The 15,728-nt window shown below is 45.0% G+C and overlaps 2 protein-coding genes across 2 annotated transcripts in view; both read left to right on the top strand.

The window, feature by feature from the left end:
* LOC135034189 (uncharacterized) overlaps positions 1-2,834 on the top strand; it is a 3,806-nt gene extending 972 nt beyond the window's left edge. Inside the window, exons 1-2 of the mRNA XM_063954241.1 lie at positions 1-674; positions 838-2,834. The exon at positions 1-674 is cut by the window's left edge and continues 972 nt beyond it. Coding sequence (XP_063810311.1) covers positions 1-674; positions 838-2,831 — 2,668 coding nt within the window. The 3' untranslated portion in view covers positions 2,832-2,834. The remainder of the gene's footprint in view (positions 675-837) is intronic.
* TXLNA (taxilin alpha) overlaps positions 1-8,016 on the top strand; it is a 44,053-nt gene extending 36,037 nt beyond the window's left edge. The window contains exons 8-11 of the mRNA XM_063954242.1: positions 4,887-4,961; positions 5,197-5,289; positions 5,385-5,480; positions 7,243-8,016. Coding sequence (XP_063810312.1) covers positions 4,887-4,961; positions 5,197-5,289; positions 5,385-5,480; positions 7,243-7,527 — 549 coding nt within the window. The 3' untranslated portion in view covers positions 7,528-8,016. The remainder of the gene's footprint in view (positions 1-4,886; positions 4,962-5,196; positions 5,290-5,384; positions 5,481-7,242) is intronic.
* The last annotated feature ends 7,712 nt before the right edge of the window (positions 8,017-15,728 follow it).

Here is a 15,728-nt window from a genome sequence, read left to right as displayed (position 1 = left end):
TACTAGTTCAGGTGTTAGATTGTTAATAGAAGCCATTCGTCAGACTCTTAATATTCAGGACACGGTGGTAGAGGAAACTCCTTCCCCCTTCTTCAAACGACAAAAGAGACAGGTTACGGCCTTCCCTTCTTATTCTCACTTTGCGGATATTTTAAAAGAACCCTGGCTTAAACCGGATTCTCGTTTTCAGGCGCCTAAAAAGTTAAGATTTCTATATCCTTTTACAGAGGAAGATACGAAATTTTGGGAGACGGCCCCTAAGGTAGATGCTCCTATTTCACATCTAGCAAAAGCTACGGTTATTCCGTCGGTACAGTCTGTGACCTTAAAAGACGCTACTGATAGAAAGATTGAAGCATTACTAAAATCTATGTTTTCTTTATCAGGTGTTTCTCTCCGTCCAGTACTGGCGAGTGCCTGGGTACTTAAGGCCGTGGATGAATGGCTTGCACAGGTGGTATCGGGAATGCAGTCGGATGATCCGTCGGAAGCCATTCACGTAGCGGAACAGATTTCGGAGGCACTCACTTATGTGGGTGAAGCCTTGTTGGATTCGGTTGCGCTACAGACCCGGGTTTCAGCCTTGACAGTATCTGCAAGACGCTCTTTGTGGCTTAGAGTTTGGAATGCTGATTCTGACTCAAAGCAAACATTGACGGCTGTGCCTTTTGAAGGTGAGTTCCTTTTTGGATCAGAGTTAAAGAAGATTATTTCAGATTCTACTGGAGGAAAGAGCCCTTTCCTTCCATCTGCACCTCACAAACCAAAACCTACAAGGTTTCGGTCCTTTCGTACGCAGGGCAGAGGTAACTTCCAATCCTTTCGTGCTTCCTCCAGATTCCCAAGAAGGGGCTCTTTCAGAGGAAGAGGATATCAGGCTATTCGCAGACCGGCCAGTAAGCCTGCCGACAAACCTGAGGCATGACGTCTCAGGTCCCCTGGAGGGATCAATGAAGGTTGGGGCCCGGTTACTTCAGTTCAGGGAAGTGTGGCTCCTATCGAAACCGGATCGGTGGGTAATGGGGGTCATTTCCAGAGGATATATGTTGGATTTCGAAGAGACGGTCCCAACCCGACTATTCATAACACCTCTCCCAGACGATCCCTCCAGACGGCAAGCTCTTCTTCAGGCAATCACAAACCTCTTACAAAATGGAGTAATCATTCCGGTTCCCTCTCATCAAAGGGGGCGGGGGTTTTACTCAGGTCTTTTTCTTGTGGACAAGCCGGATGGTTCGTTTCGGCCCATTCTGAATCTGAAGGCTCTCAACCCGTATCTCTCAACCCAAAAATTCAAGATGGAATCCATTCGCTCAATTATCGCCGCCATGGAGCCAGGGGAATATTTGGCTTCAATAGACATAAAAGACGCCTACTTACATGTCCCGATTTGGATAGGACATCAGTCTCTGTTGAGATTTGCAATCGGGCCGGAGCATTTTCAGTTTCAAGCTCTTCCCTTTGGTCTTTCTACGGCTCCCCGAGTTTTTACAAAGGTCTTAGGCCATGTAGTCGCAGTTCTTCGTTGCCAAAGGGTCAACATCACTCCATATTTGGACGACCTGTTGGTCAAGGCACCGTCAGCGGAGATTCTCACTCAGAACCTGCAGTTAACAATGGAGACTCTACAATCGTTCGGGTGGATAATCAACTTTCCAAAGTCATCTCTACTCCCTTCTCAGAAGATGATTTTTCTGGGACTTTTATTCGACACCAACAGCCAGAAGGTGTTTCTTCCTGCGGACAAGATTCAGGATCTGCAGTCGAGAATCCGAACCCTGTTACACTTACCAGTAGTGTCGGTCCTCAGATGTATGCAGGTGTTGGGCAAAATGGTATCCTCCTTCGAGGCAGTTCCATATGCCAGATTTCATGCCCGTCCTCTTCAAACGCAGATTCTCAACTGTTGGACTCGGACGGAACCACGTCTCGAATTGCAGTTGATCCGCTTGTCGATAAAGACTCGTCAGTCTCTTCACTGGTGGCTTCACAGTCACAATTTGAAAAAGGGTGCACCGTTCACAATCTGGTCTTGGATGATGGTCACCACGGACGCAAGCCTCAGTGGTTGGGGGGCAGTTTTCCAGACTCATCACTTCCAGGGACGCTGGAGCAATCAGGAGTCAAAATTGCAAATCAACATTCTGGAACTAAGGGCGATTCGGTATGCACTCATTCGCATTCAAACCATGGTGCAGGGTCAACCAGTTCGGGTGCAGTCCGACAATGCCACCGCAGTGGCTTACATCAACAAACAGGGAGGAACTCGCAGTTGGTCCACAATGAGAGAGGTCGCTCAGATCCTCGCGTGGGCGGAACGCTGGGTTCCGGTGATCTCCGCGATCCACATTCCAGGAGTCGAAAACTGGGAAGCAGACTTTTTGAGTCGTCACACGATTCATCCGGGGGAATGGGAACTTCATCAGGAAGTGTTTCTCTCTCTAGTGGATCGATGGGGAATGCCAGACATAGACCTGATGGCGTCTCGCCTCAACGCGAAACTTCCTCACTACGGAGCAAGGACTCAGGATCCACAGGCAATCCTGATCGATGCTCTTACTGCCCCATGGCAATTTCAACTGGGATATGTGTTTCCGCCAATCCCACTGATTCCGCGTCTACTCCAACGCATTCGGCGAGAGGGTCTCGCAGTGATTCTAGTGACTCCAGATTGGCCGCGTCGACAATGGTACACTCTTCTGCGCAGTATGGTAGTCGGAGATCCCTTTCGTCTACCTCTGCGACCAGATCTGCTTCTTCAAGGGCCTTGTCGCCACCCAGATTTACATCGGATGGCTTTGACGGCTTGGCTCTTGAATCCAAGATTTTGAAGGCAAAAGGTCTTTCTCGATCGGTTGTCCAGACGATGATTCGAGCTAGGAAACCGGTGACCTCAGGCATTTGCCATAGAATATGGCGTATTTACATTGCATGGTGCGAAAAACGGAGACTGACTCCGCATTTGTTTAGACTACCTCGCCTACTCTCTTTCCTTCAGGAGGGTCTCGACAAGGGCCTAAAGCTTTCTTCACTAAAGGGTCAGGTTTCAGCTTTATCGGTTCTTTTTCAGAAGAAACTAGCAAATATTCCAGAGGTTCAAACATTCCTGCAGGGAGTACTTCGGATTCAACCACCTTTTGTCCCTCCGGTTCCTCCCTGGGATTTAAACTTGGTCCTTACGGCTCTTCAGACCTCTCCATTTGAACCTTTAGAATCAGTTGAGCTCCGTTATCTGACACAGAAAGTTGTTTTTCTGTTGGCTATTGCCTCAGCTAGACGAGTATCTGAGTTGGCGGCCCTTTCTTGCAGACCCCCCTTGTTAGTGTTTCATGAGAACCGGGTGGTTCTACGGACTAAACCTTCTTTCCTCCCAAAGGTTGTTTCAGCATTCCATTTAAATCAGGACATTGTACTTCCTGCCTTTACTCCGACATCTTCTTCTGGGGAGGACTCTCATTTGGCTCTTCTGGATGTGGTTCGAGCCTTGCGTATCTATTTGTCTCGCACAGAGTCATTCCGTCGCACGGATAACTTACTGGTTTTAATTGATGTTCCAAAACGAGGTTGGCCGGCCTCCAAAAATACTGTGGCCCGTTGGATAACTTCGGCCATAAGACAGGCTTACCTGTCTTCTCATGTTTCGGTTCCTGACTCAATTAGGGCTCATTCGACTAGAGCTGTTGGAGCCTCTTGGGCTGTTCGCGGTGGTGCATCTGTTGAGCAACTGTGCAGAGCAGCGACCTGGTCGTCAGTTCATACTTTCACAAAGTTTTATCGTTTTCATACTTTTGGTTTGGAGACTGCCTCTGTTGGGCGTCGTATATTGAAGACGGCTATGCCGTCACCGTCTCCCTCCTCTCATTAGCTTGCTTTGGGAAATCCCACAAGTAACGGCGCAGCGTCCCCCAGATGGAGGACAGAGAAATTGGGATTTTTGTTTACTTACCGTAAAATCTCTTTCTCTGAGTCCATCTGGGGGACGCTGCGATCCCTCCCATAGTTTGTCTGGTTTAATTGGTTAATTTTTTTATTCTGGTCTATCTCCTTTGGCTTGGCTAAACGTTAACTGAATATGGCTGAGCAGGAAGGAGATGGGAGGGGTTAGAGGGGGGAGGAGTCAGCTTTAGATTCTGTGCCAAACTCCACTACCACACACCTCTAACCCACAAGTAACGGCGCAGCGTCCCCCAGATGGACTCAGAGAGAGAGATTTTACGGTAAGTAAACAAAAATCCCAATTTTAACCCTCCGTGGCGCCCACCACAATGGTATTTTCGATTTATTTTTCTGAAGGGACTTGGCCATGCCTCTCAGGTTTTCCCATTACCCCCTGTATCACCCAGTCCCACTTAATGTCTCAGGGCCCTGACTGGAGTTGCTGATGTTATACTAAAATCTCCATAAAACTGATGGGGAAAAGTTTATTTTGGTGGAAGTGGGATGTTTGTATGTGTATAGATTATGTGGAGAATCATATGGGTATTAAACAGGCATGTTGAGAGGTCCAAGTGCTATTGCGAGGCTTGTGAGGAGGTGACATGTTTGGTTCAAAATATATATAATCTTTGTCCTGTCTCTTCCGCCGCGCCCCCTGACCAAACACACCCAGTCTGTCCCAACCAGGACAGAGATGGGGAAAGAATTAAGGATGGATTTTAGTTAAATATTGTAGATCCCTTTTTCAGCGTTCTTACATTTGTCAATCCTGCTAAGAGAGAGGCTGTGTGTGGTGAAGTGAAAGGAAAGGTGGTGGTTACTATGGGTTGGTCAGTTGGTAGAATGGGTGATATTTAACTTTAAGATTTGTGTATAGTCCGCTAATTGTAAAGTATTTTATCAGTGGTCTCCTGTTACACTCTAATCAACACACTTATTTCCATCTACAGCTCCTCAAAGAAGCAGTGGAATCCCAAAGAATGTGTGAGCTCATGAAACAACAGGAGACTCACCTCAAGCAGCAAGTAATCCTCATTTTTACCACGTTCTAAGCTTTAATCATGCACTTGCATGGAAATTGTAATTATGCATGTTTGTCAAGCACATAAAGCCCCTAGTTAGATCAGCTTTGGCATGGTAAAGTGCTCACATCAGGAATGGATATAATCAAGAGAAATCCTTACTGATATATGCTACAGTTCTATTTGTCATTGTAACTCTTCATCATCCTGGGTTTTTTTTTTTTCTTGGTTCATCCAGCTGGCTCTATACACAGAGAAATTTGAGGAGTTTCAAAACACACTTTCTAAAAGCAATGAGGTCTTCACAACCTTCAAACAGGAAATGGAAAAGGTGAACTTTAATTAGCTGCTGTGGGAAATTTGTCTGCTCTCTATTCCATCAGTGTAAGATGTCTTTCTGTTTTCTTATTGCTCGTTGTCTTACAGATGACAAAGAAGATAAAGAAGTTAGAGAAGGAGACAACTATGTACCGGTCCCGATGGGAGAGCAGTAATAAGGCTCTACTCGTGATGGCTGAGGAGGTGAGACACTTGTTAAATGAGGGTCCTATAACCAGGGCCAGCCCGAGGTTAATTTTTTCGGTAAGCGAGTTTAGAATTTAGCGCCCCTTGATGGGATCAAATTCTAAGAGGTGTGGGCGCACAAGGAAGGGGCGTGTCCACACGATAGCACCCCCAGGGGTACAGGGAGATTGTCAGTGACAGGGAGAAAGTGCGTGACTGGGTGGCAAAGGTGATGGAGATAGTGGGTGACAGGGGAGCTTGTGGGTGACACATACAAAACCTGCACTGCCTCCTGGGTCCTAACACTAACATGGGAGAAGTCCTCAAAGTTTGGGAGAAAATCTCGATACCTGTGCACGGAGTGACCGCTCCATGCACAGCAGTAAGAGAGCCCGATGCAGCAGAAGGAGAAGCACAGACATTAGCATAGTGCCTGTGCATCTGCAGGCTCTCGCCTTCCCCGACTGGCTGGGGACCATACTCCCCTCCACAGGGGAGAAGTCCAGGCTGGTGCACAGAACACAGCGGCAGTGGGGGCTCCCGTGCACTTTTCAAGCTCTGTTGACAGCCGTTGCTGCACACTCCACCTCAGTCTTCATACTGTCACTTACAACTATGGGGGCCGGCCTGTCACTCATCGACAGACAGTATCCCTCACTAGCTAGCGCTCCTCACGTAGGAGCTGCCACTGCCGGAGCTGGCGGTATGCAGCATGGACTGCCAGCGCCCTCCTAACTGTGGCGCATTACTCATGTGCGTACTCCGCGTAATGGGCGGGCCGGCCCTGCCTGTAACCTAAAGAAGACTTACAAACATTTGCCCAGGATCTTAGTAGCATCACAGATATTTGAGAGGAAGTTCTGATTGCAGGGGATATTTTCTGCGCACAGCAGGTCTTCTGTCTGTAAAACTGTACAGATCATTCTTTGCTTATGAACACCTCACTCCCAAACTTGTATGCAGTTGTTAACCCAGAACTTGCCTGTAGTAAATAAAAGGTGGTTTTAGGGGTGGAGGGGCTCTACTTGCTTTGCAGAGCTAATGTGCTATAAACATTTACATTGGGTAACATTTAAAAAAAACATTGGTTTCTTAACAGTATTATTAACATACATCATTTATTAAGAGTTTTAAACGTCCCACTTTAACCTCTGGTTATTATTCTGGGCAGGTTTGCATTTTGCACCAGGATATGAGAATCGTTTTGTTCAGGTTGGTGCATCAGAAACAAATGTATCCACATTAAAGATCTGTTGTATGTCAGATGAGCAACAATAAGTCAGTCTGTTAGAAGTGTATTTATCCTTTAGTGGAAAGCATTAGATAGTAAAGTTATTTAATTTATTTACATTTATATGCATAATGGAATAGGGGGCGTGGTTTAGGTCAGCATGCAGGGAAATACTTGCTTTGCATGCTTGTAAGTGCATAAAGTACCCTTGGAAAGACAACCGCTTTTTACCAGGTGCAGGTTTACATCCTTTAGCTGGATGTGCTCCTACCTATAAAGCAGGCTGTACATGTCATTGTGGTAGAAACTCCACAAACATCTTTTCTCATTGTTTCAGGTTACATTTTGTGAAGCCTGACGTTGTGAATGCGCTATGGCTTAGTGCACTATGATGATGCAATAGGTCATTAAAAATAAATTGTATCATACAGATTTCGTAACAATTTAAATGACTATCATTTCAGCTTTCTGAAGAGGCTCTACCATGCATATGGCTACTGTATGTGAGCTACAATTAAACTATAAAATGACTTTGGAATTCTCTTTTAGAAAACTCTACGTGACAAAGAGCAAGAGGCTTTACAGGCCAAGATCCAAAGGCTAGAGAAACTCTGCCGGGCATTACAGACCGAACGGAATGATCTGAACAAGAAGGTGCAAGGTCTAAGTGGACCTCCAGCCACTTCTGCAGAGACCCCACCAGACGATTGTATCAGCTGTACAGCAGCCACCAGTAGTGAGAATGTAGAACTGAGCAGCAGTGATGTGTGTGTGCAGAATATACCACAGATTGCAACACCACCACCTCTTCAGTCTGCTGCCGCCGCCGAATAGTACAGCTGGGGGGGGGGGGGGGGGGGGGATGCTTTGTATCTAATGTCCTCATTCCTTTTATACAAGTACTTCCACTTTTATAACCACCTTACACACCCAAACTCTGCTTTTACTATTATTGTTTTGGGCAACCTTCCCTGTACAAGGGGATAAAATGAGCACTCTGTGTTATGACATAATTACAAAAAGAAGTAGTTTACCATGTCCTTTCCACACTTCTAGTGACTCATCCTGGAGACAGGTCCATTCTGCAGTCAGCTCATGCAGAAAGGCGTTTCATGTGGTGTTAGGCACTCAATTGTCCTAGTTAATTTTAAAGAATTTAATTAAAAAAAAAAGTTTTTTTTTTTTACTTTTGTGTATAATATTTACACTATACGATCATTGCATAAATTTGTTTTGTAGACATTTAAATTTTTCAACTGGACTGCAAGCCTAATGTCTCTTACCCACGTTAGCAGAGCACAGTAAAAACATACTACAAGTGAATTTGTTGTGTCAGGAGTTTTATTTTAAATAAATGAGATTACATTTAAATTGTAGCAGAAGGAGGAGGAGCAGTAGCACAGTTTAAGGCCTTGTTGCAATTCAGTATTGGCCTTCTGCTACCATTGCATGTAAGGTTTCAATGTAGGCGATTATTGTTTTGAGCAATGTCATAAGGATCGTCGTTAAAGGGGTTTAAATAGAATCCTGTTTTTAATTGTTACGGAATCCCTCAGTCGGTTAGTAGCTGAAGTGCACCTGTTGCCTATATAGGTGAAGCTACAGTGATGTCCCTGAGGCACAAAACTACGGTCTCTGATGTGTTGGTGACTAGTGGCCTTTACAATGGGTGTCCTTAAATTGTGAATTGGAGATGTTGGCTTTTTTACTCCAAATTCACAAAATCACTATTTTACTGCACAAAAGATTAATGACTTTAAATCTCTAGCCTTGTTGCACACCGTTTCCTCACTCCCGTTTACGATATGAGATTCAGATTCTAACATGGAATAATTCAGTACAGCGTATGGCCTGTTTGCAGAAGTATTATCTACTATTCCCCTGATTAATTATGGTTTGCTGCTGCGAATACCACCAAACTGAAATCTTGTTGAGCGAAACCTCCTGTGTTGCACCAGTATATTTTCAGTATTCCCATTTGCTGAATGCCTCTATTCCAAGCATTGCTTTGTGTTGTTGCACACATACTGTATATGCCTACTGTATAATCCATTTTATTGGTGAATGGAAGTGTTTCATTATCACTATGCTTTTGGCTAAGTCATTGCTGTGGACTATTATACACAAATATAGCGGCCAGTGTAACCTCTTTTCTTTCAGTGCCCAACAAACATTGGACTTTTGCTTATATTTGTAAAGACCACATTGTCTGTGTTGAGGCTTATAAAATAACTTCTTGAAATTGAATACTGGCACTATTAACAGTTAGCTACTCTACAGTACACTTTGTTGTGCCTTGCAAGGAGATTCCACATCCTAATCCGAAGAGGAATTATGCAAAACGTATCCCATCTTCTAAATGAATTTACAAATGCTCATTTTAAATATAACAAATTCCAAAGACTCTGGTTTAAAACATTTCTTAAAAGAAAAACGAATATCCGAGTTCATCGTATAGTAGTGAAAGTAATGTTAAACAGTACACTGCTGCTACTTTACTACATTTCAGTTTTTGTTTTGTTATGGAATGGGGGCTGTGCTAAAAAGCTTTTGATGTCCAGCGTTGGAGGCTCTAATGTGGTTACTTATGGATTCCAGCACTTAGGTACCAAAGACATTGTCCTGTTCTGCGAGAGAGGCACGAAGACTGTTTCACAATTATGACAAATGTAGGTAGTATCGTTGAATATAAATAAATCCTGGTTCTATATTCCAACAGTTGTGCTTTATTTTATCTATAGATGCTTATATTCTGCACAGCATTTTTCGTATTGGAACATTCTGTGAACTAAAAGATGATGAATGTAACCCCCCCCCCCCCTTCCTTCCACCTGTGTGATTGCCATTTGAATCCGCAAACTGCCAGGACAGTCAGCAGATGTGAATGCAGATGAGTGTTTCAGTACAGCTGCCCTTCCCTTTCCTGTGTGATCATGCTAACGTCTCAATATTTTGTGTGACGCATTCAATTCTCAATTCTCCTAATAACTATCCTACATCATCCTAATGTTACATTTGGTTTGTAATAATTTCAGTAACTCTCACCCCTGGTTTGGTGAGTGCCAGGGGTAGTAGACGTTGGAAGTCCCCAGCAAGCTGTCATTTGTACTTCCAAAACATCACCATGACGCAAGCAATCAAGGGCTTCCATGCGTTGCGAGGACTTGTAGTTCCACAATAATAGTTAATCTTTTAACTGTTACTTTAGGAGCTACTGCTCTAGTAAAGACCTAGCTCTATCCATTCCTGGAGCCCACATTACCTGGGGTTTCTGTCATATGTTGAATGGGCTGATTCTGGTTCATACTATCATGAGGTGGGGGCTCCATATTGCATTTTTTCATTACATTATTTTCACAGAAAGTTGGTCAAATATTCGCTTAGCTTCCGATATACTAGATAAGTATTCTTGTTGGGTTAATTAAATACTTTTGCCTGTGTCCTAATGACAGCTATCAGGGCTAAAAGAAGGATGTTTGTCATGTAATGATCTGTTTCCAGGCTTCTTTTACATTGCAAATACAAATCTGTAATTACTCCTCTGTAAAAATGAGGGTTATTGCTGGACTTGACCCTTCAAAGGGTATTTGAAGGGTCACACAGGTTGGCAAGGCACACACAGCAGTGTCCACTACAAGGTCAGAATCTCAGCATTTGGACAATAACAACTATTATGTTTATTGATAAAGGTGCAACAAGCTTTCTGTAGCGCCATACAAAGAGGATAGAACAAGAAAACTCTTTGGAAAATGTACAGACAGATGTAAACAAATCCAAGACTTTGAATAAGTATGTAATAATTATAGTGTTTGAGGACAAATCTGAGAATGCACTACTTGCAAGCATTTGGACTTGGAATGGCATTCCCTTTATAGTGTAAATTGCTCTTAAAATATCCATGGCTAAAGAGTCCCCCACAAAAATCATGTGTTTGTTTTCCCCTCTGGTTGATTTACATGTTCATTACATATGACTCTAGGAACCCTACCAACGCTAGTAGTATGACTGTTATCCAGTACACGGACCCAGCACTGATATTATTTATTTCAATTATGGTTCAAACGTATTTGAAGAATCTTGTGTGGAATCCCCTCAATTTTTTCTCCTACACAAGTATACAACTTTCTCTTACTTTTTCTTACGTCCTAGAGGATGCTGGAGTCAATATTAGTACCATCGGGTATAGACTGGTCCACTAGGAGCCATTGGCACTTCAAGAGTTTGAGTGTGTGGGCTGGCTCCTCCCTGTATGCTCCTCCTACCAGACCCAGTTTAGAAAATGTGCCCGGAGGAGCTAGTTACAGCTAGGGGAGCTCTACAGAGCTTCTTTAGTAAAAGTTTATTTTAGAGTTTTTATTTTACAGGGAGGCTGCTGGAAACAGCCTCCCTGCTTCGAGGGACTAAGGGGGAGAATAATGTCCGCCCTGCGGGGTCTGAGCAACTATCTCCGCTGGCAGGACACTGAGGTCCTGAGGGGATCGAACGTTCCCCGCCACAGGGGATCGCTCACCCCGGCAGCATGCCGCCACCCCCTTACAGAGCCAGAAAAACAGAAGAGGCGAAATATGGTGGCACAAGGGTAGGACCGCAGCTCTGAGTGGCTGCGTTCCGGGAAGGCTCAGCGGCACACAGTGTTGGCGCTTTGAGGGGCGTCCTGAGCCAGCGTCTTAATACCCTACACTGGTCACAGACTCTAACCGGAGACTGAATCCCCAGGCTAGCATCAGAATCCTCCGTACTCAGACGCTCACAGGGGACGGAATCCTCCGCCTAGTGACTGTGTCCTCAGGCCAGTATAAAGAATTTGTGTGGGAAGACGGGTGCTCAAGGGGCGGAGCTTCTCATCAGAGCGGACCCAGCAGCGTTCAGCGCCATTTTCCTGCCTTCAGCCTGTACACAGACGCTGACAGAGCTATTCCTCCAAGCAACTCCAGCTATCCTGTGCGGTACCAGGAGGTTGTAGAAGAGGGGAGGCGGTGAATTAGATCTGTGTAACTATTACAGTACACAGTGAGCGCTGGTAAGTGGTATCCTTTATCTAAAACAGCGCTGTGTGTGGGTTCCAAACTCTGTGTCTCTCTTACCATTCTCTGTCTAGCCTACCCTGTGTGTGTGGAGTGTTTGGGGTCTCCAGTTAGCTATGTCCAGGGGCTCTGTGTCATATGTGGCTGAGAATATGTCCTCTCAGGATGATCTCATTCCATGTAATCCGGATTGCACTGTTGTAGCGCAGATACCAGCAAGGGAGCCTGAGTGGTTATCCTCTATCAAAATTATGATTTCTCAGATTTGTTGCTCAGAATGAATTTGCAATTCATGTTTTATAGAATTCTATGGCAGTTTGGTCCAGTTCTGTTACCTCAGGACCCCCCTCTGTAGGTTCCTACAAACGTGCTCTTGCCCAGATCATGCAAGACTACACGGATACAGACTCTGACATGGCAGACTGAGATGGGGACGTGCTCAGGGAGGCCGCATCTCTTGCTAAAGGGGTGCAGATGATGATAGAGGCTATTAGAGATGTGTTAATATTACTGACACAACACCTGAACAGGTTGAGGAGGCTTACTTAACTGCCAATAAAAAAGCCTCGCTAACCTTCCCTGCGTCCAAAGAATTAAATGCTATTTTTGAAAAAGCATGGGAAAACCCAAAGAAAAAAAATCCAGATCCCTAGGAAGGTTCTGGTTGCTTTCCCCTTCCCGGAGGAGGATATGAAGAAATGGGAAAACCCACCCATAGTGGACGCGTCTGTATCCAGACTCTCGAAAAAGCTGGTTTTACCTGTCCCAGGATCAGGATAAAGGAGCCGGCTGATCGCAAAATTGATAATATGCTCAAATACATATATACGGCTTCAGGGGCGATACTCCATCCTACTATTGCCTGTGCATGGATTTCCAAAGGTATAGTAAAGTGGTTGGGCACGTTACTTGAGGATTTGGATACGTTAGATAAGAGTGACGTTGAATTGTTTCTCCATAACATTCAGTATTCTGCAGGTTTTATGGTGGAATCCATGAAAGACCTGGGTTCAATGGCTGCAGGAATTTCTTCCATGCCTGTCTCAGCTCGTCGAGGACTGTGGCTGCACCAGTGGTCTTTTGACGCAGAATCCAGGAGAGGGGTGGAGACCCTACCCTACACAGGTCAGGCTCTCTTTGGGGAAACGTTGGATGTGTAGATCTCCACGGCTACAGCGGGTAAGTCCCCTTTTCTTCCCTCAGCAGCTCCTGCTACGAATAAACCTTTTTCTTCACTTGCATCACAGTCCTTTCGGGTTACTAAACAGAGAAAAGGCCAAACCGTCCAACACCTTCATTAGAGGTGGCCGTCCAAAATAAAAAAACCTGCTGCGGCGGGTTCACAGGAACAGAAGCCTGCTTCAGGCACGCCAACGTCCTCCACATGACGGTGTACAGCGCAGCCTAGAGGTGGGGGCGAGGCTCAGACATTTTAGTCACGTCTGGGTGTCATCAGGCCTGGACCCTTGGGTACTAGATATTGTGTACCGGCTGGAATTTCAAGATCTCCCTCATCGGTTCTTCAAAGCCGGCTTGCCAGCTTTGCTGGCAGACAGGGCTACCCTAGAGAGAGCCATCCAGAAGTTAGTGGAGGTACAGGTCATTGTACCAGTCCCTCCACAAATGCAAAACACTGGTTACTATTTGAACCTTTTCGTGGTACCGAAACCGGATGGTTCGGTCAGGCCCATTCTGAACTTAAAATCACTAAACCCCTTTCTAAGGGAGTTCAAGTTCAAAATGGAGTCTCTTAGGGCAGGGATATCTGGTCTGGAAGAGGGGGAATTCCTGGTATCCCTGGATATCAAGGATTCATACCTCCACATTCCGATTTGGCTGCCGCATCAAGCTTATCTCCGATTCGCACTGTTGGACTGTCATTTTCAGTTCCAGGCCCTGTCATTCGGCCTCTCTACGGCACCAAGGGTGTTCACCAAGGTGATGGCGGAAATTAAGGTTATCCGCAGGCAGGGGGTGAATATAATTCTGTACCTGGATGATCTGCTGATAAAAGCTTCATCCAAGGAGAAGCTGTTACGGTTCACAGCTCTCACGACCCAGCTTCTCAGGGAACTGAGGAAGCCGCTGCGGGTGTGTTAAGGCGGAGAAATGCGTTTCCAGGGACCGTGTGAGAAACGATCACCTGCTTGACTGGTATTGTGCTGTGGATAGGATCCGTCCAGTGTGTATGCAATTCGGGCTGATACCAGCAGAGGGAGCCTGAACACTGAGACAATACATCAGGACACTTGAAAGAAATCCAATCTACCTGTAATTATAGGTATACCATCAATAGAGGGAGCCTGATGATCAATATTAAGCACTTTAATACCTTGGAGGTGAACTGATTTCAACAATGTGTGAAAATTATTAACGCTATATTTATTATAATTTCTCTACTTCAAGAAAAATGTGTGCACACATATAAACTCAGCACTCTGAGTAGTTCGGGACTTTATTGTCATATTCAATGATCAAGCCTCTAGATACATAAATTACACAAATTTTGGAAGCAGCCATATACGTGAGAATTAAGCGAATAGAACCCACAAAACTCAGTGAGAAATATATATATATGTGGATTGGACATTCTCGATGGACTAATGCTTATTTGAAAGGAACAACATTGAGTATTTAGGGAATTGAATTGTATATGGAATATGTGATATTAATTTTATTAATATTTTTTTAATATATGCTGCAGCATTCATTACACATATATATGTTTATGATAAAAATAAAAACAAGAAAATGTTTTACATTTTAAGGATCTAGTGTATAGTGTGATATATTAATTTTGTTTGGTTTAACTGATAGGCACAGCGCTCCTGGTTTTTTGCAGGGGTTTTTTCCCTTGCAAAGTGTTTTTTCTGGTTAATTAGGTAAGGAACGCAATTATCCTCATAACTAGGAGCAGCAGTACCTATTGGTGTTTTAGTTAAGAATCTTTACTCTTTCAGGACTTGCTGGCGCCCGATCGCATGCACGGGGGATTCCACAATATAATAAGTGGGATAACCTGTGGATGCAATTTGTACAATTGTGATACTTTTCTCAGGGAACATGGGCCCTCATTCCGAGTTGTTCGCTCGGAGTTTTTCATCGCATCGCAGTGAGAATTCTCTTAGTGTGCATGCGCAATGTTCGCACTGCGACTGCGCCAAGTAACTTTACTATGAAGAAAGTAAGTTTACTCACGGCATTTTCATCGCTCCGACGTTCGCATTGTGATTGACAGGAAATGGGTGTTACTGGGCGGATGCACGGCGTTTTAGGGGCGTGTGGCTGGAAACGCTACCGTTTCCGGAAAAAACGCAGGAGTGGCCGGAGAAACGGTGGGAGTGCCTGGGCGAACGCTGGGTGTGTTTATGACGTCAGCCAGGAACGAAAAGCACTGAACAGATCGCACAGGCAGAGTAAGTCTGAAGCTACTCAGAAACTGCTAACTCGTTTGTAATCGCAATATTGCGCGTACGTCGGTCGCAATTTTAAGAAGCTAAGATTCACTCCCAGTAGGCGGCGGCTTAGCGTGTGTAACTCTGCTACATTCGCCTTGCGAGCGAACAACTCGGAATGAGGGCCCCGGTTGGATCATGAATCTCCCAAAATCACAATTGGAACCAACCAGGAGTTTGTCCTTTCTGGAAATGATCCTCGGCACGGATGTGCAGAGGGTGTTTCTTCCAGAGGAAAAAGCGTTGGTGATGCAAACAATGGTCCAGGATGTCCTGGGCCAGGCTGGGTGTCTGTTTATCAGTGCATTCGCCTTCTGGGAAAGATGGTGGCCTCTTACGAAGCTCTGCAGTATGGGAGGTTTCATGCTCTGTCCTTCCAACTGGATCTCCTGGACAAGTGGTCAGGATCCCATCTACACATGCAACAGAGAATACGTCTGTCGCCAAAGGCCAGGATTTCACTCCTCTGGTGGCTGCAGTTACCTCACCTTCTGGAGGGCCGCAGGTTCGGGATTCAGGACTTGATCCTTCTAACTAGTGATGTGCACCGGAAATT

Source organism: Pseudophryne corroboree, chromosome 2 (genome assembly GCF_028390025.1).
Source record: "Pseudophryne corroboree isolate aPseCor3 chromosome 2, aPseCor3.hap2, whole genome shotgun sequence".
Classification (NCBI taxonomy): domain Eukaryota; kingdom Metazoa; phylum Chordata; class Amphibia; order Anura; family Myobatrachidae; genus Pseudophryne; species Pseudophryne corroboree.
Note: the sequence above shows the minus strand (reverse complement) of the source record. Positions and strands in the feature narration are given on the sequence as shown.